General features: G+C 39.4%; 1 protein-coding gene and 1 long non-coding RNA gene across 6 annotated transcripts; one reads left to right on the top strand and one right to left on the bottom strand.

Moving 5' to 3' along the window:
* Positions 1-559: 559 nt before the first annotated feature.
* LOC116202952 lies at positions 560-11,026 on the bottom strand. Of its 4 annotated transcripts, none has more exons than XR_004156175.1 (4): positions 10,725-11,026; positions 9,381-9,478; positions 8,940-9,031; positions 560-844 (listed from the first exon to the last, which is right to left on the bottom strand). It is a non-coding gene; the product is annotated as an uncharacterized LOC116202952 (long non-coding RNA). The 4 variants fall into 4 exon arrangements; XR_004156176.1 differs by having other exon boundaries at positions 8,940-9,027; XR_004156173.1 differs by having other exon boundaries at positions 9,381-9,471.
* A 2,467-nt stretch (positions 11,027-13,493) lies between these two features.
* LOC116204636 (protein COBRA-like) lies at positions 13,494-17,467 on the top strand. Of its 2 annotated transcripts, none has more exons than XM_031536810.1 (6): positions 13,494-13,954; positions 14,498-14,577; positions 15,180-15,636; positions 15,912-16,071; positions 16,250-16,527; positions 16,994-17,467. In XM_031536810.1, exons 1-6 carry the CDS (start codon positions 13,852-13,854, stop codon positions 17,257-17,259), a joined length of 1,344 nt encoding a protein of 447 aa, XP_031392670.1. In that variant the 5' UTR covers positions 13,494-13,851; the 3' UTR covers positions 17,260-17,467. The 2 variants fall into 2 exon arrangements, with proteins under 2 accessions (XP_031392670.1, XP_031392669.1); XM_031536809.1 differs by having other exon boundaries at positions 13,519-13,954; positions 16,941-17,467.
* Positions 17,468-17,470: the final 3 nt, after the last annotated feature.

The raw sequence follows: 17,470 nt of genomic DNA, 5'->3' as shown, positions 1-17,470 counted from the left end.
TATATTAATTCAGTCTCTCGTTACATCAATTCAGTCACTCGCTACATCAACTTAGTCCATATTACATTAATTTAGTCCCCACAATACATCAATTCAGTCCATTGTTACATCATTTTGGTCATCTTTACATCAATTTAGTCATCGTTACATCAATTGAGTACCCACGTTACATCGATTTAGTCCGTGAATGGTGGTGTTACATCAATGTGGTCCTTGTGTGGTGTATTAGGTCCCAATACGACAATAGTTTGGTCCCCTACCATATCAATTTGGTCATGTCGTTAAGTATGACTGTTGACGGTGTTAAATGGTGAAAATTAATACATCAATGTGGTCCTCGTGCTACTTCAAATTAGTTCATGCGCTATTTTCAAACAAATTGAATACCCCCGCCTTCCACGTGCTACATCAATTTAGTCTATGCACCATTTTTTTTACAAACTGAACTCCTGCCTTCCTTCCTCCTTCCCCCAACTGAACAAAGCCCTGTTGGCCTACTAAAGCAGATGGATTGTAGAAGCATGAAGTTAAATTAAGGAAAAAACTTGCCAAAATAAAATGGAATTACAAAAATGACTATATTATTATTATAGATAAGTTTTTACAAGAGATTGTACACGTTACTTTGCCAAAGTAGCTACACAAAAAGTACAGAAAAATGCAATATCTTTGGCAATCTAACATGTATCAAACCCAAAATGGTATCAATTAGTATCATTTTGGAACAAACATAACTAAACCAAGCTTTGTTTCCACTAATTGTTTCCAAAATGTGGTAGATGAGCTTCTTTAATCTACAGTTCAGTTAGGTGGATGTCCCATTGATTGGAAATATGCTGCAAACCTTGTTGGGAATTGGTGTATGCCCTAGAGGCAATCTATAATCAGTTCTGTAATATGATATCTATTTCATTATAAAACGAGGCATTTCTGTTATTGTGTAGATTGCGCTAAATATGATTTTACACAATAATGTCCTTGGAATAGTATGTTCAATAGGCATCAAGTGTGACTTGATTGCGAGATCCTATAATTACCGAACATTATTCCTAAATGTCCATAGTCAAAGTATTATCGTTAATTAGGACAACGATAATACGGTTAGACTAGTGTGGGTGTTGATTGATGACCAAGTCTCACAGGTCATGAATATGGAGATATCAAATCACACCACATGTATACATTAAGAGTAATGTGTATTGGACTGATCCGCCATGAGATTGCTACATGGGTTGTTACGTGACTGTCATTAGCATATCTCAAAGTGACTATAGTGTAATGGTCCTTTGACTTGAGGTCACCATGGATTCCTACATGTAATGTCGTATATTTTGATATTGTCAAACGCCACCGTAACAGGCTGGTTATAAAAATAGTTATTGGGTATGCCACAAAGCATGGAAAAGAATGTGAGTGACCAAGATAGGATTTGTCCCTCCTACGAAACGGGAGCGATATCTCATGGCCACTTGGTGGTTAAGTCTAAAAGTGTATGCATACCCAAATGAGTCGATATAACGATATCGAGCTCATTTGTTCTGATAGACTTACCCGGTAAACCAAGAAAGAGAGATATTGAGCCATACAAGGATGTCATCGACTATGCCTTGGGCTCAATAGAGATATAGAGGACAATGGATTATATTACACAGTAATATAGGTCACAAGGTTCGTCGAGAAATTGACCTTTCGATTACTTGAGTAACAGTGATGCATTGCTAGATGCTGCTCACTGTTTATAATATTGAAATAGAGATTTCGATATTATTATCAACGTAATTGGGAACCTACAGGGTCACACACTACGACCAAATTGACGAGATATTTTGAAATAATAAAAACGTCTAATTGAGATTAGATGATTTATGGTGCGACCGATTAATCGGATATTTAATGAGATTAAATTTGTCGATTAATTAGACTCGATTTATTAGATTAAATGGACCAAAATTGATGCATGATTAATACGGTGACACATGGCTTTTATGTTAATAGACATGTGTATGGACACATGTCATGTGAGGAGCAATTTAATGCTAATCCCACATCGGTGGGAACTTCAATTTTGTTCCCCCCATATTGCTTATATAAAGGGGATAGTGTGCATGTACTGATATATATAATGTGTGTGTGAATGTATGCATGTATGTGTGTATATGCATATACTTTTATATATATAAAAGCACACACATATAATTATATGTGCAGAGACATATATGTGTGCGTGCATATATGTGTATGCATATAAAGTATAAATAATTTGAATTGAATTGTTCAATTCAAATTAGGTCCATTAGTCTAAAAATTTAGGGTGTTGCATCGGTATTTCTTTCGAGTATTGGTCGCTAGCACCGCCGATCTCGAAAACTCGTCGACAAAGTCGGTGTGGATACCAGTAGAGGCGTCACGCGTGGGACGCTCGGTCGACAACTTTAAATATTCCAGGTACGCTTTTATTTACTCTTATTCTTCTAGTAGGTCTTGGAATTAGTTTCACGGGTATGAAATTTTGAATTTCTATTCCTTTTTCGCTTCCGTTGACCCCGTGGAACTAGCAATTGGTATCAGAGCCTAACTAGTTAGAATCCGAGTAGATAATAGCATAAAATATGATTTTATGCTTGGTACTGGTGTGATTATGTTTGATATTTGCGGTGCATGACTGTTAGACATGGACAATGTCCTAGTTGTGTTAGTATAATAGTTATACGTGTGGACTATTATGTAATGGTTACATAATAATGTATGGTGAGATCGATTAAATGTTAATAAGATTCCTCAAAATATTAAGTCCATATCCTTCCACTGTGTAACGCTCGTCAAGACCAAGATCGATGAGTGAGTAGACCTTGCTCTCGCAGGATGCCCTCATCTATCCTAGTAAGACGTGGTGTTTACCAGTGGGCCGGACTTAACTGAGCAAGCCTAATAGGATTAGGAGTTCAGAGGCATGTAGTTGGGCATCGATCTATAAGATAGATTCGAATAAGGAGTTATTCACCCAACTAATCAAGAGTTGCATGTGATGCAATTGGGAAAGTGAGTTCCCTACCTAAATAGCCAGTTCTGGGTGAATCAGCCCTCGCTGACTCAGAGCTTGGTGAGATATGGATCTTGAGCTACTATGAGAATGATATTCTCTGAATCAATGGTGAGGGTCATTGATTTGATATAAATAGTGGGAGCAATATTTAATAAAGTCCTCATTAAATATTGTTGTGTCGTAATACTTATTTTGCATATTTCTGTGGTAGTTACCATGGCAGGGAGCACTTCTAGTATTTTCTGTTTGCGATCTGTCCTTGATAAGGACAAACTGTCAGGGAATAATTTCCTTGGTTGGTATCGAAACTTGAGAATTGTTCTCACCCAAGAAAAGAAACTATACGTCTTAGAGCAACCTCTTCTTGCGCCACCACCTGACGATGCCCCCCAAGCTGAGAAAGATGCTTATAGTAAGCATCATGATGATGACGTAAACGTCGGATGTCTCATGTTAGTCACCATGGACTCGGAGCTTCAGAAGCAACACGAGAACATGAAAGCGTACGATATGATCGTGCATCTCAGGCAGCTCTATCAAGAGCAGGCCCGACATGAGAGATTCGAGATCTCTAAAGCACTTTTTCAAGCAAGGTTAACTGAGGGTAGCCCAGTGGGTCTTCATGTACTCAAGATGATTGGGTACGTCGAGACTCTGGGAAGACTGGGATTTCCTCTGGGTCAAGAGTTGGCCACAGATTTAGTCCTACAGTCGCTGCCCAGCAGTTATAGTCAGTTCATCATGAGCTATAATATGAATGACTACAATAAACCATTGCCTGAACTACTTAACATGTTGAGAACAGCTGAGCATGATATCAGCAAGGGAACGTCCGTTCTAATGGTCCAGGGGACCAAAAGAAAGGGCAAGGGCAAGAGTAAAGGCAAGAAGGCTAAAGGTGCATCCAAGTTTGACTTGGGTGCGTTGAAACCTAAAGCCAAGGTGGCGAAGAATGATTACTGCTTCCATTGTGGCAACACTAGACATTGGAAGCCGAATTGTAAGGTATACCTAGAGGAGTTGAAGAAGAAGAAGGGAAGTGAGACTTCCACTTCAGGTATCCATGTTATAGAGATCAATGTATCTACTACTTCTACATCTTGGGTATTAGATACCGGGTGTGGTGCTCATATTTATGGAAATATGCAGGACCTAAAGAACAGTAGATCGTTGGCAAAGGGCGAGGTGGACCTACGAGTTGGAAATGGAGCAAGAGTTGCTACATTAACTGTAGGGACTTATCACCTAGTTTTGCCTACTGGGCTAGTATTAGATCTTAACGACTGTTATTATGTACCTGCTATTAGTAGAAACATAATATCTGTTTCTTGTTTGGACAAGAAGGGATTTTGTTTCACTATTAAGAACAAGTGTTGTTCTTTGTACATGAATGATGTATATTATAGCAGTGCACATTTAAGTAATGGTCTGTATGTTCTTGATCTAGATACGCCTATTTATAATGTGAAAACCAAACGGCTCAAATCTAATGATTCGAACCCGACTTACCTCTGGCATTGTCATTTAGGCCATATTAGCGAGAATCGCATCTCTAGACTCCATAAGGATGGATTACTGGACTCGTTTGATTTAGAATCGATCGAGACATGCGAACCTTGCTTAATGGGGAAAATGACTAAGGCCCCTTTTACCGGAAAAGGTGAGCGAGCTAGTGATCATCTGGCTCTCATACATACCGATGTATGTGGACCAGTGAACAAGCTTGCTAGAGGTGGGTATCTCCACTTCATTACATTTACTGATGATTTCAGTAGATTTGGATATGTGTATTTGATGAAACACAAATCTGAATCCTTTGAAAAGTTCAAAGAATTTAAGAATGAAGTGGAGAATCAGTTGGGTAAGAGCATTAAAGTTCTTCGATCAGATCGAGGAGGTGAATATTTGAGCTATGAGTTCGCTGACTATCTTAAACAGTGTGGGATTTTATCTCAACTGACTCCACCTGGAACACCACAGTAGAATGGTGTAGCTGAAAGGAGGAATCGAACTTTATTAGATATGGTTCGATCTTTGATGAGTCATGCAAACTTACCTGACTCCTTCTGGGGATATGCTCTACAGACAGCTGCTCTCATATTAAACAATGCTCCGTCGAAATCAGTTGAAAGGACACCATATGAGATGTGGTATGGGAAGTGTCCCAAGATGTCTTTTCTAAAGATATGGGGTTGCGAAACTTATGTGAAGAGATTGTCTTCGGATAAGCTTGGCCCTAAATCGGACAAATGTTACTTTGTGGGGTATCCTAAGGAAACTCGAGGATACTATTTCTATAATCCCATCGAGGGCAAAGTGTTTGTTGCTCGAACTGCGGTATTCCTTGAGAAAGAGTTTCTCTCCAAAGGAACTAGTGGGAGGAAATTAGAACTTGGGGAAGTTCTACCACAAAATGACATTGATCAATCGACGGGCGATGTTGCAGAACAAGTACCACAAGTTGTTGTGGCACAATCTTCTACACAGGTGACACAGGAGCCTCGTAGGTCTAGTAGGATACGTCATGAGCCCGAGAGATATGGATTTCTCGTGACTCAAGACAATGACGTATTGCTCATAGATAATGATGAGCCTACAACCTATGCGGAAGCCGTAATAGGCCCTGACTCTGAGAAATGGCTGGAGGCCATGAGATCTGAGATGGAGTCCATGTACACTAACCAAGTATGGACTTTGGTTGATCCACCTGAAGGGGCAAAACCCATTGGGTGTAAGTGGGTCTTCAAGAAGAAGACTGATATGGACGGTAATGTGATTACCTTTAAGGGCTGACTTGTGGCAAAAGGTTTCAGACAAGTTCATGGTGTTGACTATGACGAAACTTTTTCCCCGGTGGCTATGCTTAAATCCATAAGGATCTTGCTTGCAATTGCAGCTTATTATGATTATGAGATCTGGCAAATGGATGTCAAAACTGCTTTCCTGAACGAGAAGCTCCTCGAGGATGTGTATATGACACAACCTGAGGGTTTTGTCAGTCCACATAGTGCCGGAAAGGTTTGTAAGCTACAACGGTCTATTTATGGGCTGAAGCAAGCTTCTAGGAGCTGGAATCTTCGTTTTGATGATGCAATCAAAGAGTTTGTTCATCAAGAATGAAGATGAACCCTCTGTTTACAAGAAGGTTAGTGGGAGCATAGTAATCTTCCTGGTGTTATATGTAGATGACATACTTCTGATAGGGAATGACATTCCTTCCCTACAGTCTATAAAGACTTGGTTGGGAAGGTGTTTCTCTATGAAGGACTTAGGCGAAGTTACCTACGTGCTAGATATCAGGATCTATAGAGATAGATCCAGGAGACTGCTTGGCTTAAGTCAGAGTGCATACATAGATAAAGTGCTTCGGCGTTTTAGCATGCATGATTCTAAGAAATGGTCGCTGCCTATGTTACATGGCATAAGCCTTTCGAAAGCTCAGAGTCCTTCTACTCGAGAGGAGAGGGACCGCATGAATAGGATTCCATATGCGTCAGCTATTGGATCCATCATGTATGCTATGTTATGCACTCGATCAGATGTCTCGTATGCTTTGAGTATGACGAGTCGATACCAATCAGATCCAGGTGAAAAACACTGGATTGCAGTAAAGAACATCCTTAAGTACTTACGAAGGACTAAGGAGATGTTTTTGGTATATGGAGGCGAAAAAGAGCTCGTTGTAAGAGGTTACACCGATGCTAGCTTCCAAACCGATAAGGACGACAGTAGATCGCAGTCAGGGTATGTGTTCTGCCTGAATGGAGGTGCTGTGAGTTGGAAGAGTTCCAAACAGGAGACAGTAGCCGATTCTACCACAGAGGCCGAGTATATTGCTGCCTCTAACGCTGCAAAAGAGGCCGTTTGGATCAAGAAGTTCGTGACAGAACTTGCTGTGGTTCCTAGCATTGTAAACCCAGTGGATCTCTATTGTGACAACAATGGAGCCATTGCGCAAGCTAAGGAACCCAGGTCTCACCAGCGATCCAAACATATACTCAGGCGCTTCCATCTCATTCGCGAGATCATCGACAGAGGAGATGTGAAGATATGCAGAATACCAACAGATGAGAATCTCGCAGATCCACTTACGAAGCCTCTTGTGCAGCGCAAGCACGAGGCTCACACTAGATCTATTGGCATAAGACATATGCCAGATTGGCTCTAGTGCAAGTGGGAGATTGTTGGGAATTGGTGTATGCCCTAGAGGCAATCTATAATCAGTTCTGTAATATGATATCTATTTCATTATAAAACGAGGCATTTCTGTTATTGTGTAGATTGCGCTAAATATGATTTTACACAATAATGTCCTTGGAATAGTATGTTCAATAGGTATCAAGTGTGACTTGATTGCGAGATCCTATAATTACCGAACATTATTCCTAAATGTCCATAGTCAAAGTATTATCGTTAATTAGGACAACGATAATACGGTTAGACTAGTGCGGGTGTTGATTGATGACCAAGTCTCACAGGTCATGGATATGGAGATATCAAATCACACCACATGTATACATTAAGAGTAATGTGTGTTGGACTGATCCGCCATGAGATTGCTACATGGGTTGTTACGTGACTGTCATTAGCATATCTCAAAGTGACTATAGTGTAATGGTCCTTTGACTTGAGGTCACCATGGATTCCTACATGTAATGTCGTATATTTTGATACTGTCAAACGCCACCGTAACAGGCTGATTATAAAGATAGTTATTGGGTATGCCACAAAGCATGGAAAAGAATGTGAGTGACCAAGATAGGATTTGTCCCTCCTACGAAACGGGAGCGATATCTCATGGCCACTTGGTGGTTAAGTCTAAAAGTGTATGCATACCCAAATGAGTCGATATAACGATATCGAGCTCATTTGTTCTGATAGACTTACCCGGTAAACCAAGAAAGAGAGATATTGAGCCATACAAGGATGTCATCGACCATGCCTTGGGCTCAATAGAGATATAGAGGACAATGGATTATATTACACAGTAATATAGGTCACAAGGTTCGTCGAGAAATTGACTTTCCGATTACTTGAGTAACAGTGATGCATTGCTAGATACCGCTCACTGTTTATAATATTGAAATAGAGATTTCGATATTATTATCAACGTAATTGGGAACCTACAGGGTCACACACTACGACTAAATTGACGAGATATTTTGAAATAATAAAAACGTCTAATTGAGATTAGATGATTTATGGTGCGACCGATTAATCGGATATTTAATGAGATTAAATTTGTCGATTAATTAGACTCGATTTATTAGATTAAATGGACCAAAATTGATGCACGATTAATACGGTGACACATGGCTTTTATGTTAATAGACATGTGTATGGACACATGTCATGTGAGGAGCAATTTAATGCTAATCCCACATCGGTGGGAACTTCAATTTTGTTCCCCCCATATTGCTTATATAAAGGGGATAGTGTGCATGTACTGATATATATAATGTGTGTGTGAATGTATGCATGTATGTGTGTATATGCATATACTTTTATATATATAAAAGCACACACATATAATTATATGTGCAGAGACATATATGTGTGCGTGCATATATGTGTATGCATATAAAGTATAAATAATTTGAATTGAATTGTTCAATTCAAATTAGGTCCATTAGTCTAAAAATTTAGGGTGTTGCATCGGTATTTCTTTCGAGTATTGGTCGCTAGCACCGCCGATCTCGAAAACTCGTCGACAAAGTCGGTGTGGATACCAGTAGAGGCGTCACGCGTGGGATGCTCGGTCGACAACTTTAAATATTCCAGGTACGCTTTTATTTACTCTTATTCTTCTAGTAGGTCTTGGAATTAGTTTCACGGGTAGGAAATTTTGAATTTCTGTTCCTTTTTCGCTTCCGTTGACCCCGTGGAACTAGCAAACCTAACAGCAGTTCCTGAACTTGTAGCTTCCATGGCGTGTGCTGTGATAGGAATGTGAGGGGGCCTCACTAGAGGGGGTCCGACATCAACTGTCTTCCGCAAAGTGCAAATTGTAGAGAACAAAATCAATTTTATAAACCTTAAAAAACTAAGATTTTCTTTAGTTTTCAGAAAGTCATTGTAAAAAGAAATCATTTTTAACATGTCAAATCGCAACATGCACCAGAATATGAAATTTGAACCACATTACATCATTATCGACCCACCAAAAGATCATTTTTATCAACTGCATATACCCAACAATGTCAAAACATGAATCTAAATCCTGACAGAGCAACAACACTTTAGAAAGCATGTGTGCTAATGATCAAAACCCCTCCAAAATCTAATCATTTTAAAAGCCACATTTCACTTAAACACAGGCAAAAACAACAAAAGTTACCTTGGTATGCAATAAATTTTTGGTTATCGTCTTTCATAGTTCCCGTTTGAGCCTTTCTTGATGATCACCTCACTAGAACTTAGACTCTAACCTTCGCACTTGAACAAAGAAAATGCACAGAGAGAGCAAGATAGAGAGAGAGAGGGGTTAGACGAAGAAGGTGGAACGTCTGCAAACAGACTGAAAAGGGAAGGAGAAATGATGGTGATATCATCAACATTTAGAATGTAACTGATGTAACCAATATCATTTAATTTTGGAGTTACATCAATTTGTCTAGACGTTACATCAGTTCAGTCCCTCAACAAACTAATGGAACAACAACGCCGTCTACCCCTTCTCCCACAAGGATTAGATTGATATAACCAGGGATCGATCTAATGTCATGCTAACCTCAGTGACTTGTGTTGCACCAGTCAGAGACTACATTGATGTAACGTATGGGACTAAATTGATGTAACGGGGACTAAATTAATGTAACATGGACCAAATTGATGTAGTAGGGACTGAATTGATTTAGCGAGAGACTGAATTGATGTAGCGAGAGACTAAATTGATGTATTTAGGGACTGAATTGATGTACCGATGAACTAAATTGATGCAAAAGTGCAAAATCGAAGATGAAATTGATGTAATTTGCAAAAATCATGTACGAAATTGCCTATTTACTCTTCTCATTTTAGTCCTAAACGCTACATAGATCGGACTAGTCCTATCATTACTTTTTCCATCCAAAAGTAACAGTCTTGAAAAAAAATTATATTTGACAATAAAAAATAAAAATAAAAATAAATTATATAAAAAAAAAGAACAGCAAACATCAAGAAGCATGGCAAGTAGAGGGACAGGGGGTGGTGGGGACATGCGGATACCGCTTCGACCAGGTCGTCGGTGACCTAGCCAGAGCCATGGTGGACGTCGGCAGGTCTCCACCACCCCCTCCCCCAACTCTCAGTCTATGAAATTATTTTTGACATCTATTTGAGCTCGTAGAGCAAAGGAATAAAAGAGGGGAGAGGCGCTGGACAACAACGGAAGCAGAGACTTGGTTATTGCCGAAAATTTTGATCTGGATCTTGATTCAATAAAAAATCAATTATTAGATCTATCATCTATCTACCATTTCTTGGCAACTAATTTCAATAATTTAAATGACGATAGTTTGATCTCAACAAGAAAAAAAAAAAACCTCGTTTTCTCTTCTTCGATCGAGCAATCTCAAAACTTACACATAATGACGTGCAATATAAAAAATTCTTGAATGCGTATGATCAATGACAGCAGGAAACAAACAAACAAACAATTGCATGAGGGTATCCTTGAAATAGATCAAGGGAACTGAACCTATACTCCTCGAGGGACCGATGGTCATCGAGATTAGCAAACAAACAATTGCATCCACATCCTTGAACGCAGGAAGCTTGATTGAAGGCCGGGAAGCTTGAATGACAGCCCCGTCGATTCGATTTACAAGACTTAAAAAAAAATAAAAAAAAATCAGAGACTGGGAGTTGGGAGAGGGGGATGGTGGGAACCTGCTGGAGTCCACCACAGCTCTGTCACCAGCGACCTCGCCGAAGTGGTGCCGGCAAGTCCCCACCACCGCCTCTTCCTCTACTTGCCTTGCTTTCTTGATGCTTGCTATGATTTTTTTTTTAAAATTTTGTTTTGATTTTTTCAGTTGTCAAATGTAATTTTTTATTCAAAACTGTTACTTTTGGATGGAAAAAGTAACGGTAGGACTGATCCGAATAAAATACGTAACATTTAGGACGAAGTTGAACAAGAAAAAAAGTTTTGGACGAAATGAAAAGGTAATCAAAGGTTGAAAACTAAAAAGGGCTTTTTCCCTAAAACTTAACATTGAAAAAAGTAATTGTGATTGTAAAACAAGGAAAGATTGATCCGTGAAAGAAAAGAAAGAGAACAAAATAATATTAAGTTTGCGAAATTGTTTTTGGACTTCTCTTTTTATTTTAAATTGCATCATATTTAAACTAAGAGTAAGGAAATTTTTCGAATTTTCAACCATAAGAAAGAAGCGGCATAGAAATAATTAAGGGAAAAAAAGGGTTACCAAAGTAAACTTCGAGTATCAAGGAAATGGCATCTGGTAGCCCATATTGCTTTCTGATGACATGATCTATAGCTTGTAGTTCTTTTTGCAATATTAGTCAGATGAAGAACCTTAGAACCATTAAAAATAAAAATAAAAAAATCAGGTCACGAGAAGAGACTGTATAATCCGAATAATTACATGAAACGTAAAATAATTCTGTGAAACCGTCCTCGTCTTTAAGTGCGGGGGTGATTGATTGATGGAATCTTAAGACTGTGACCCGATAAGACAAAATTCCACATACACTTAAAATTGAAGAAATTTTCATAAGAAAAGCATATACAATTCACAAAAATGAACGTTTTAAAAGTAAAGTAACACAAGTCATGTACCCTAAAGTAGTACAGTGTTGGCACTCACGTGCTGGTTTCTGCGGGAAGAGGACTAGAAAGTTCTCTTCTGGGACCAAAGTGCATAATTAATCAAAGATGGAGGGCTCAAGATGCAGAAATCGAAGTTTGTGAACTGAAATTAAAACAACGAAAATGTTCGAGGACCGAACCTCCCGTTATCCTTTTCATCGACAGACAAAACATTTCAGGCTTTTCAGCTCGGTTCGGTACACGCAGTGACTGAGAACGGACAACGACCGTGGGCCGAACGGGTCCATTCACAAGGCGCCACGTGGAGGTTGACTGTCAGCTTTCGGCCAATAGGAAAAAGGCAGAGTGCGGAACAAACATTTCTTCTTTCATTCATTCCTTAGCTGGGGTTGGCTGGCTGGAAGAATGTGGCTCGCAAGAATATCCCTTTCTCACATTTTTTTAATTAATATTTAACTATACTGTATTATTAAAAAAAAAAAACCAAATTTTGTCATGCTTAAATCGAATGAAGGAACTATTCCTCAATAATTGGTGTTCTCCTGCTCAAATCGATAATTTTCCCATTCAAATGTATTGCGACAGTCAAGTTGCACTGCTAATAATCGCTCTTTTATCTGCAGTATCGAGGTTCGAAACATGTTAAAAGCATTTCGTAGTCAATAAAAATGAAGCGATATCTGAACGAGGATTGCCGATTAGTGGTTTGCTCACCTCGTTGTCTTCCTTTCTTTTTTTATTTTCTATTTTTTTTCTAAGTTTAATTTTTTGTTTGGATAATATACTCATGAATAGTGCGGGGGCAATTACTTAGAAGAAGGCGAGATTTTCTTTGACCATCTTTATTAATATTAGTAATGGTGATATTATTATATTCTCTCAACATTAATGAAAACGTCTATATTCCCATTGTTTCAAACTTACCTGCAGATTTTTGAGGTGGGCACTAAGACAACATGATCGAGAAATAATAATATATGGCACACATTGTCTGCATCAATATGAACAACGTCACTTATATATAATATAATACAAAAAAAAATGTTATAACCGGTGAAGTCGATATCTGGACATCTATTTTATTCTCTCTTCTTTATATTTTTTTAAAGAGCAAGAGTGAAATTCATGATCTATACTATATCTCATTTTTCATATATTAATTACTATTACAATTATTAATTATGGTGCGACTGAAGAAATTAATAAGCATTGCCCATCTTGACTGTCTTAATAATCGCAACAACCTAACTGTTACTGTTGAAAACCTTGAGGGAGCTGCAAGTGTTTTCCGGACGACATTTAATTATGTGCAAACCATTGGCGATACGTCACAATATGTTTGTTATTGCGTCATAGATGAGCTGAGTCCACATTTTTTGAACTACTTAAAAACCGAACATTGGCTGGTGAGGGAAGAAACATGGTTCTTCAAAACGATAGAAACAGATAGAAATCTCTATTCCGGCACTCCGTATAGAGATTTGTATCAATTATAATAGACGACAATCACAGATATTTCAGTCAGAGAGGGGAGGCGATAGGATTAGAATTATTAGCTATTAGGGTAACTTTTGTGTTACTTCGTGAATTTTAAGAAATCTACATATACATGTGTCATCCATCCATGAAAATAATCGCCATCCATGAAAATGCTTTTTTTTTTGGGGGGGAAAAAAAAAGGAAAAGGTTTGGCACCTGGAATGAGCTTCATACGGACATGGACTTGGAAAGCAACCTTCCTCTACATCGGCAGCTTCTTCTAGATCTTCCCCTGTCCATTAAGTAATATTCTGCGGTGGGGCTTCAAAGTCCACTCACCTATCACACTGTCCCCCCATGCTGATGACTTTTGTTGTACTTTTTACCTTGTCATTCGAGCTAAAGCCAGCTCATCACCACCTCCGACTCCGCGTCCCCCTCCCCCCCCTTCTCTCTCTCTCTCTCTCCATTTCTAGAGCTCATCTCCCGTATCAAATACAGAGGGAGGGAGGCATTGGAAGCAGAAGAAGAGAGATACCCACAACTCAAAATGGGATTTTTCAGCTCGCCCTCCTCGAGATTTTTCTCCGATTCCTTGAACCAAGCCGTCCTGGTCGCGTTCTTGATCTCCTGCACCTTCTTCGCATCCTCAGGTCCGTACAGCCTCGGCCCTTCGTCAGCTCAGCTCTGTTTCTGTTTTGCGGTCTTAAGCTGATTTTTAGTTCTCAGTTTCAGCATGTTCGGTTTTTTTAGCTGATAAGAGACAAAATGGTGTAAATTTTGGCTGTTGAAGTGTCTTTTCTCTTCAATTATTGGTCGAGAGATTGAGTAGATATGAATGCATTTTCGTGGTCGGGGCCACAGTTGGTGTCACTTGGAGTGATCATTGCGAAATTTCAGTGCTTCTACTTATGAGTACTTTCTATGCGATCCTTAACGTCTGCAATGGAGAGTGAATCTAGCTCGATTTCTTGCCATAATTGCTGTGAATGTAACAGTATCATTTTCATTACTGTTTATATGTTGGGTCGAGTTCTTCGGGTTGTAGTTTATATCTCGGTTATAAATACCTTACCCTGTATGCGTTCCGCTTTTCATTTCTACGCATAATCTGAAGAAAGTCCTGTTGGTTGTATTCATTAGTTCGGGTTTTTCTGTAACAAGCCATATGACGTTCGGGTTTTTCTCTGTTGCAGAAGCGTACGATGCTCTTGATCCAAATGGGAACATCACGATTAGATGGGACATTATGAGCTGGACTCCTGATGGCTATGTTGTAAGTATACCTGAGTATTCGTAAAGTTTTAAGATTGTTATCGGGTTTGGTTTTCTCATTTTCTCTTAAAAGGCTTATTGACTTGAAAGTTGACTTACGTGTTTGGTTAAATTTTTCGGTGAACCTTTTTTTAAAAAAAATGTATGTTTCTTACTAAAGCAGTAGATGTTTACGCATTTATTTGCTAGAGAATACTCTTTTCATTTCATGAATTTCAATGTATGCATGATAGGATTCACCTCTTACTGTACATAAGGAAAATGGAAAATTTTTAGCTGTCTGATCTCAAGTTGTCAAACTCTTGTCAGTTTAAATACTTCCCGCAGAAAATTGGGTGCGTATCTCTGTACAAAAAAATTATGTGCTTCAATTTCATCCAATCTGAAGCATGCTACACCTGAGTCATTGTATCAAAACACCGACCTGCTTCTCTCTGCATTAGGCACTTGTGTTCGGTTGTGGTAAAGTGACAATGGATGAAAAGTTGCCGTATGTTATCCTATCATCTTATCTGGCAATCCTGTTGAAGTATTTTCCTGTTCATTCATTTCAGATTGTTTTGCATTTCCGAATTATGACCAGCTTCTCCACACTACTTGCAGGCTACTGTCACGATTTTTAACTTCCAGAAATACCGCCACATACAGGCACCAGGGTGGTCTCTAGGGTGGACATGGGCGAAGAAGGAGGTTATATGGAGCATGCTGGGCGGACAGACGACGGAGCAAGGCGACTGCTCCCGTTTCAAAGGAAACACCCCGCATTGCTGTAAGAAGACCCCAACAGTCGTGGATTTGCTCCCGGGAACCCCATACAATCAACAAATCGCAAATTGCTGCAAAGGTGGGGTCATAAGTTCATTTGTGCAGGATCCCACTAATGCAGCAGCCGCATTCCAGTTGAGTGTTGGGGCGGCGGGGACCAGCAATAAAACTGTCAGGCTGCCCAAGAACTTCACCCTAAAGGCACCGGGTCCTGGATACACCTGTGGGCCTGCAAAGATCGTCAGGCCTACTAAGTTCACCACCCAAGATAAGAGGAGGACTACACAAGCCCTGAGTAAGTAGTGGAGCCAAAAAGTTTAATTAGTCTCCAATTCGATCTTCTCCCTCTAATCTACGGTTCGACCCAGCTGTTTCTTCTTCTTCCACTTTAGGGACTCTTTGATATTAACCTTTCTGTCTTGCAAAAGATATTCTTCTGAATTAGGACGAGCCAGAATAGGTAGTGAATGCATCTTTTTGAGAAAGGCACTGTACCTCTGTACTTTCAATGGGAAATGTAAATTCTAACTCTTGCCTTTTCTTCTTATTTTTTTCATTTCTTAATGGCAGTGACATGGAATGTTACGTGCACATACTCGCAATTCCTGGCTCAGAGGACTCCATCTTGTTGTGTCTCGCTTTCGTCCTTTTACAACGACACGATAGTGTCCTGCCCAACATGTGCTTGTGGATGCCAAAATAATGCCACTCAACCTGGGGGCTGTGTAGAGTAAGTTTCATTATCTTTGTGAGGTTTTTAGCATTCAAGAGTAATTGAGAATATTTCTTTCACTCGACAGTACTTCGTATGACGAAAAGAACATGTTTACTTTCTGTCGTATTATCATGTTTCCTTTTTTGCTCCTTTCGAACTTATGTTTTGGGAATTGTTGGGTGATTATTTGCAGCCCAAATTCGCCACACTTAGCTTCAGTTGTCTCAGGATCTGGAAGAAACAACATTAATCCTCTGGTCCAGTGCACTAGTCACATGTGCCCGGTCCGAGTGCACTGGCACGTTAAGGTTAATTATAAGGAGTACTGGCGGGTTAAGGTCACAATCACGAACTTCAATTACAACATGAACTACAGTCAGTGGAACCTAGTCATACAGCACCCCAACTTTGACAATCTGACGCAGAGCTTCAGCTTCAACTACAATTTCTTAACTCCTTATGCATCTATAAGTAAGTTCTTTCATCTGACTTGTGCTTGTTGCATGATCCTTGTTCTAATACTTGTAAGAGGAAAAGGCTTTTCTAAAATAAGTGAACGAATTGAAGCCTTATCCTATCTCTACTTTATAATTGCTTTCGAATTTTGTCATCTGAGAGAACAACAGTGGGAAACATGATTTCGATGAACTGTGAATGTAAGGAAGAAACAGATGGATGGTTAGATTTTCTTCATTTTTCAAAATGACAAGAATGAGGATTTGGAAACTGGAAAACATTTTCATATGATCAGACAAGTTTTCAAGGGCGAAGTTAAGAATTTAACTAAAATCCAAGTGGGGAAAGGCTCTTGAAGGAAGTGATTGTTATGTGAATATCAGTGATAGATCCCTGAAATGAATCTCTTTTCCTCCTTTTTTGAGCAGATGACACCGCCATGATGTGGGGATTAAAGTTCTATAATGACCTGCTCATGCAGGCAGGTCCCTCTGGAAATGTGCAGTCGGAGCTTCTTTTCCGAAAGGATGCGTCCACTTTCACATTCGAGAAAGGCTGGGCATTCCCAAGACGAATTTACTTCAATGGGGACAACTGCGTAATGCCTCCTCCCGATGCCTACCCGTGGCTTCCCAATGGTGGGTTCCAACAGGGCTTATCGAGAGCGAGCCTCGTTGTGAGTCTCTTGTTGCCTTTGGTACTCTTATATCGGCAATATTAAAGGAACTATCTTCCAATGGGGGCTAATGTTGAGATTTTGACCGGATGAGGTTGAGCCCAGGAGAATTCATGGCACTAAATGAAACATTATTTGTTTGTGCAATGGCTTTTCGAGCAACCCAATTGGCTTTGCTTCTTGTTGATATCTTGTGGGTTACTTCTCGGCTGTTCTGTAACATATCAATGTAACTAGACGGTACTTATACTTTATTAACATATACACAATTGGAACTTTGAT

The sequence above is a fragment of the Punica granatum genome, chromosome 4 (assembly GCF_007655135.1).
Source record: "Punica granatum isolate Tunisia-2019 chromosome 4, ASM765513v2, whole genome shotgun sequence".
Lineage (NCBI taxonomy): Eukaryota > Viridiplantae > Streptophyta > Magnoliopsida > Myrtales > Lythraceae > Punica > Punica granatum.
This window is presented reverse-complemented; position numbering and strand designations above follow the sequence as displayed.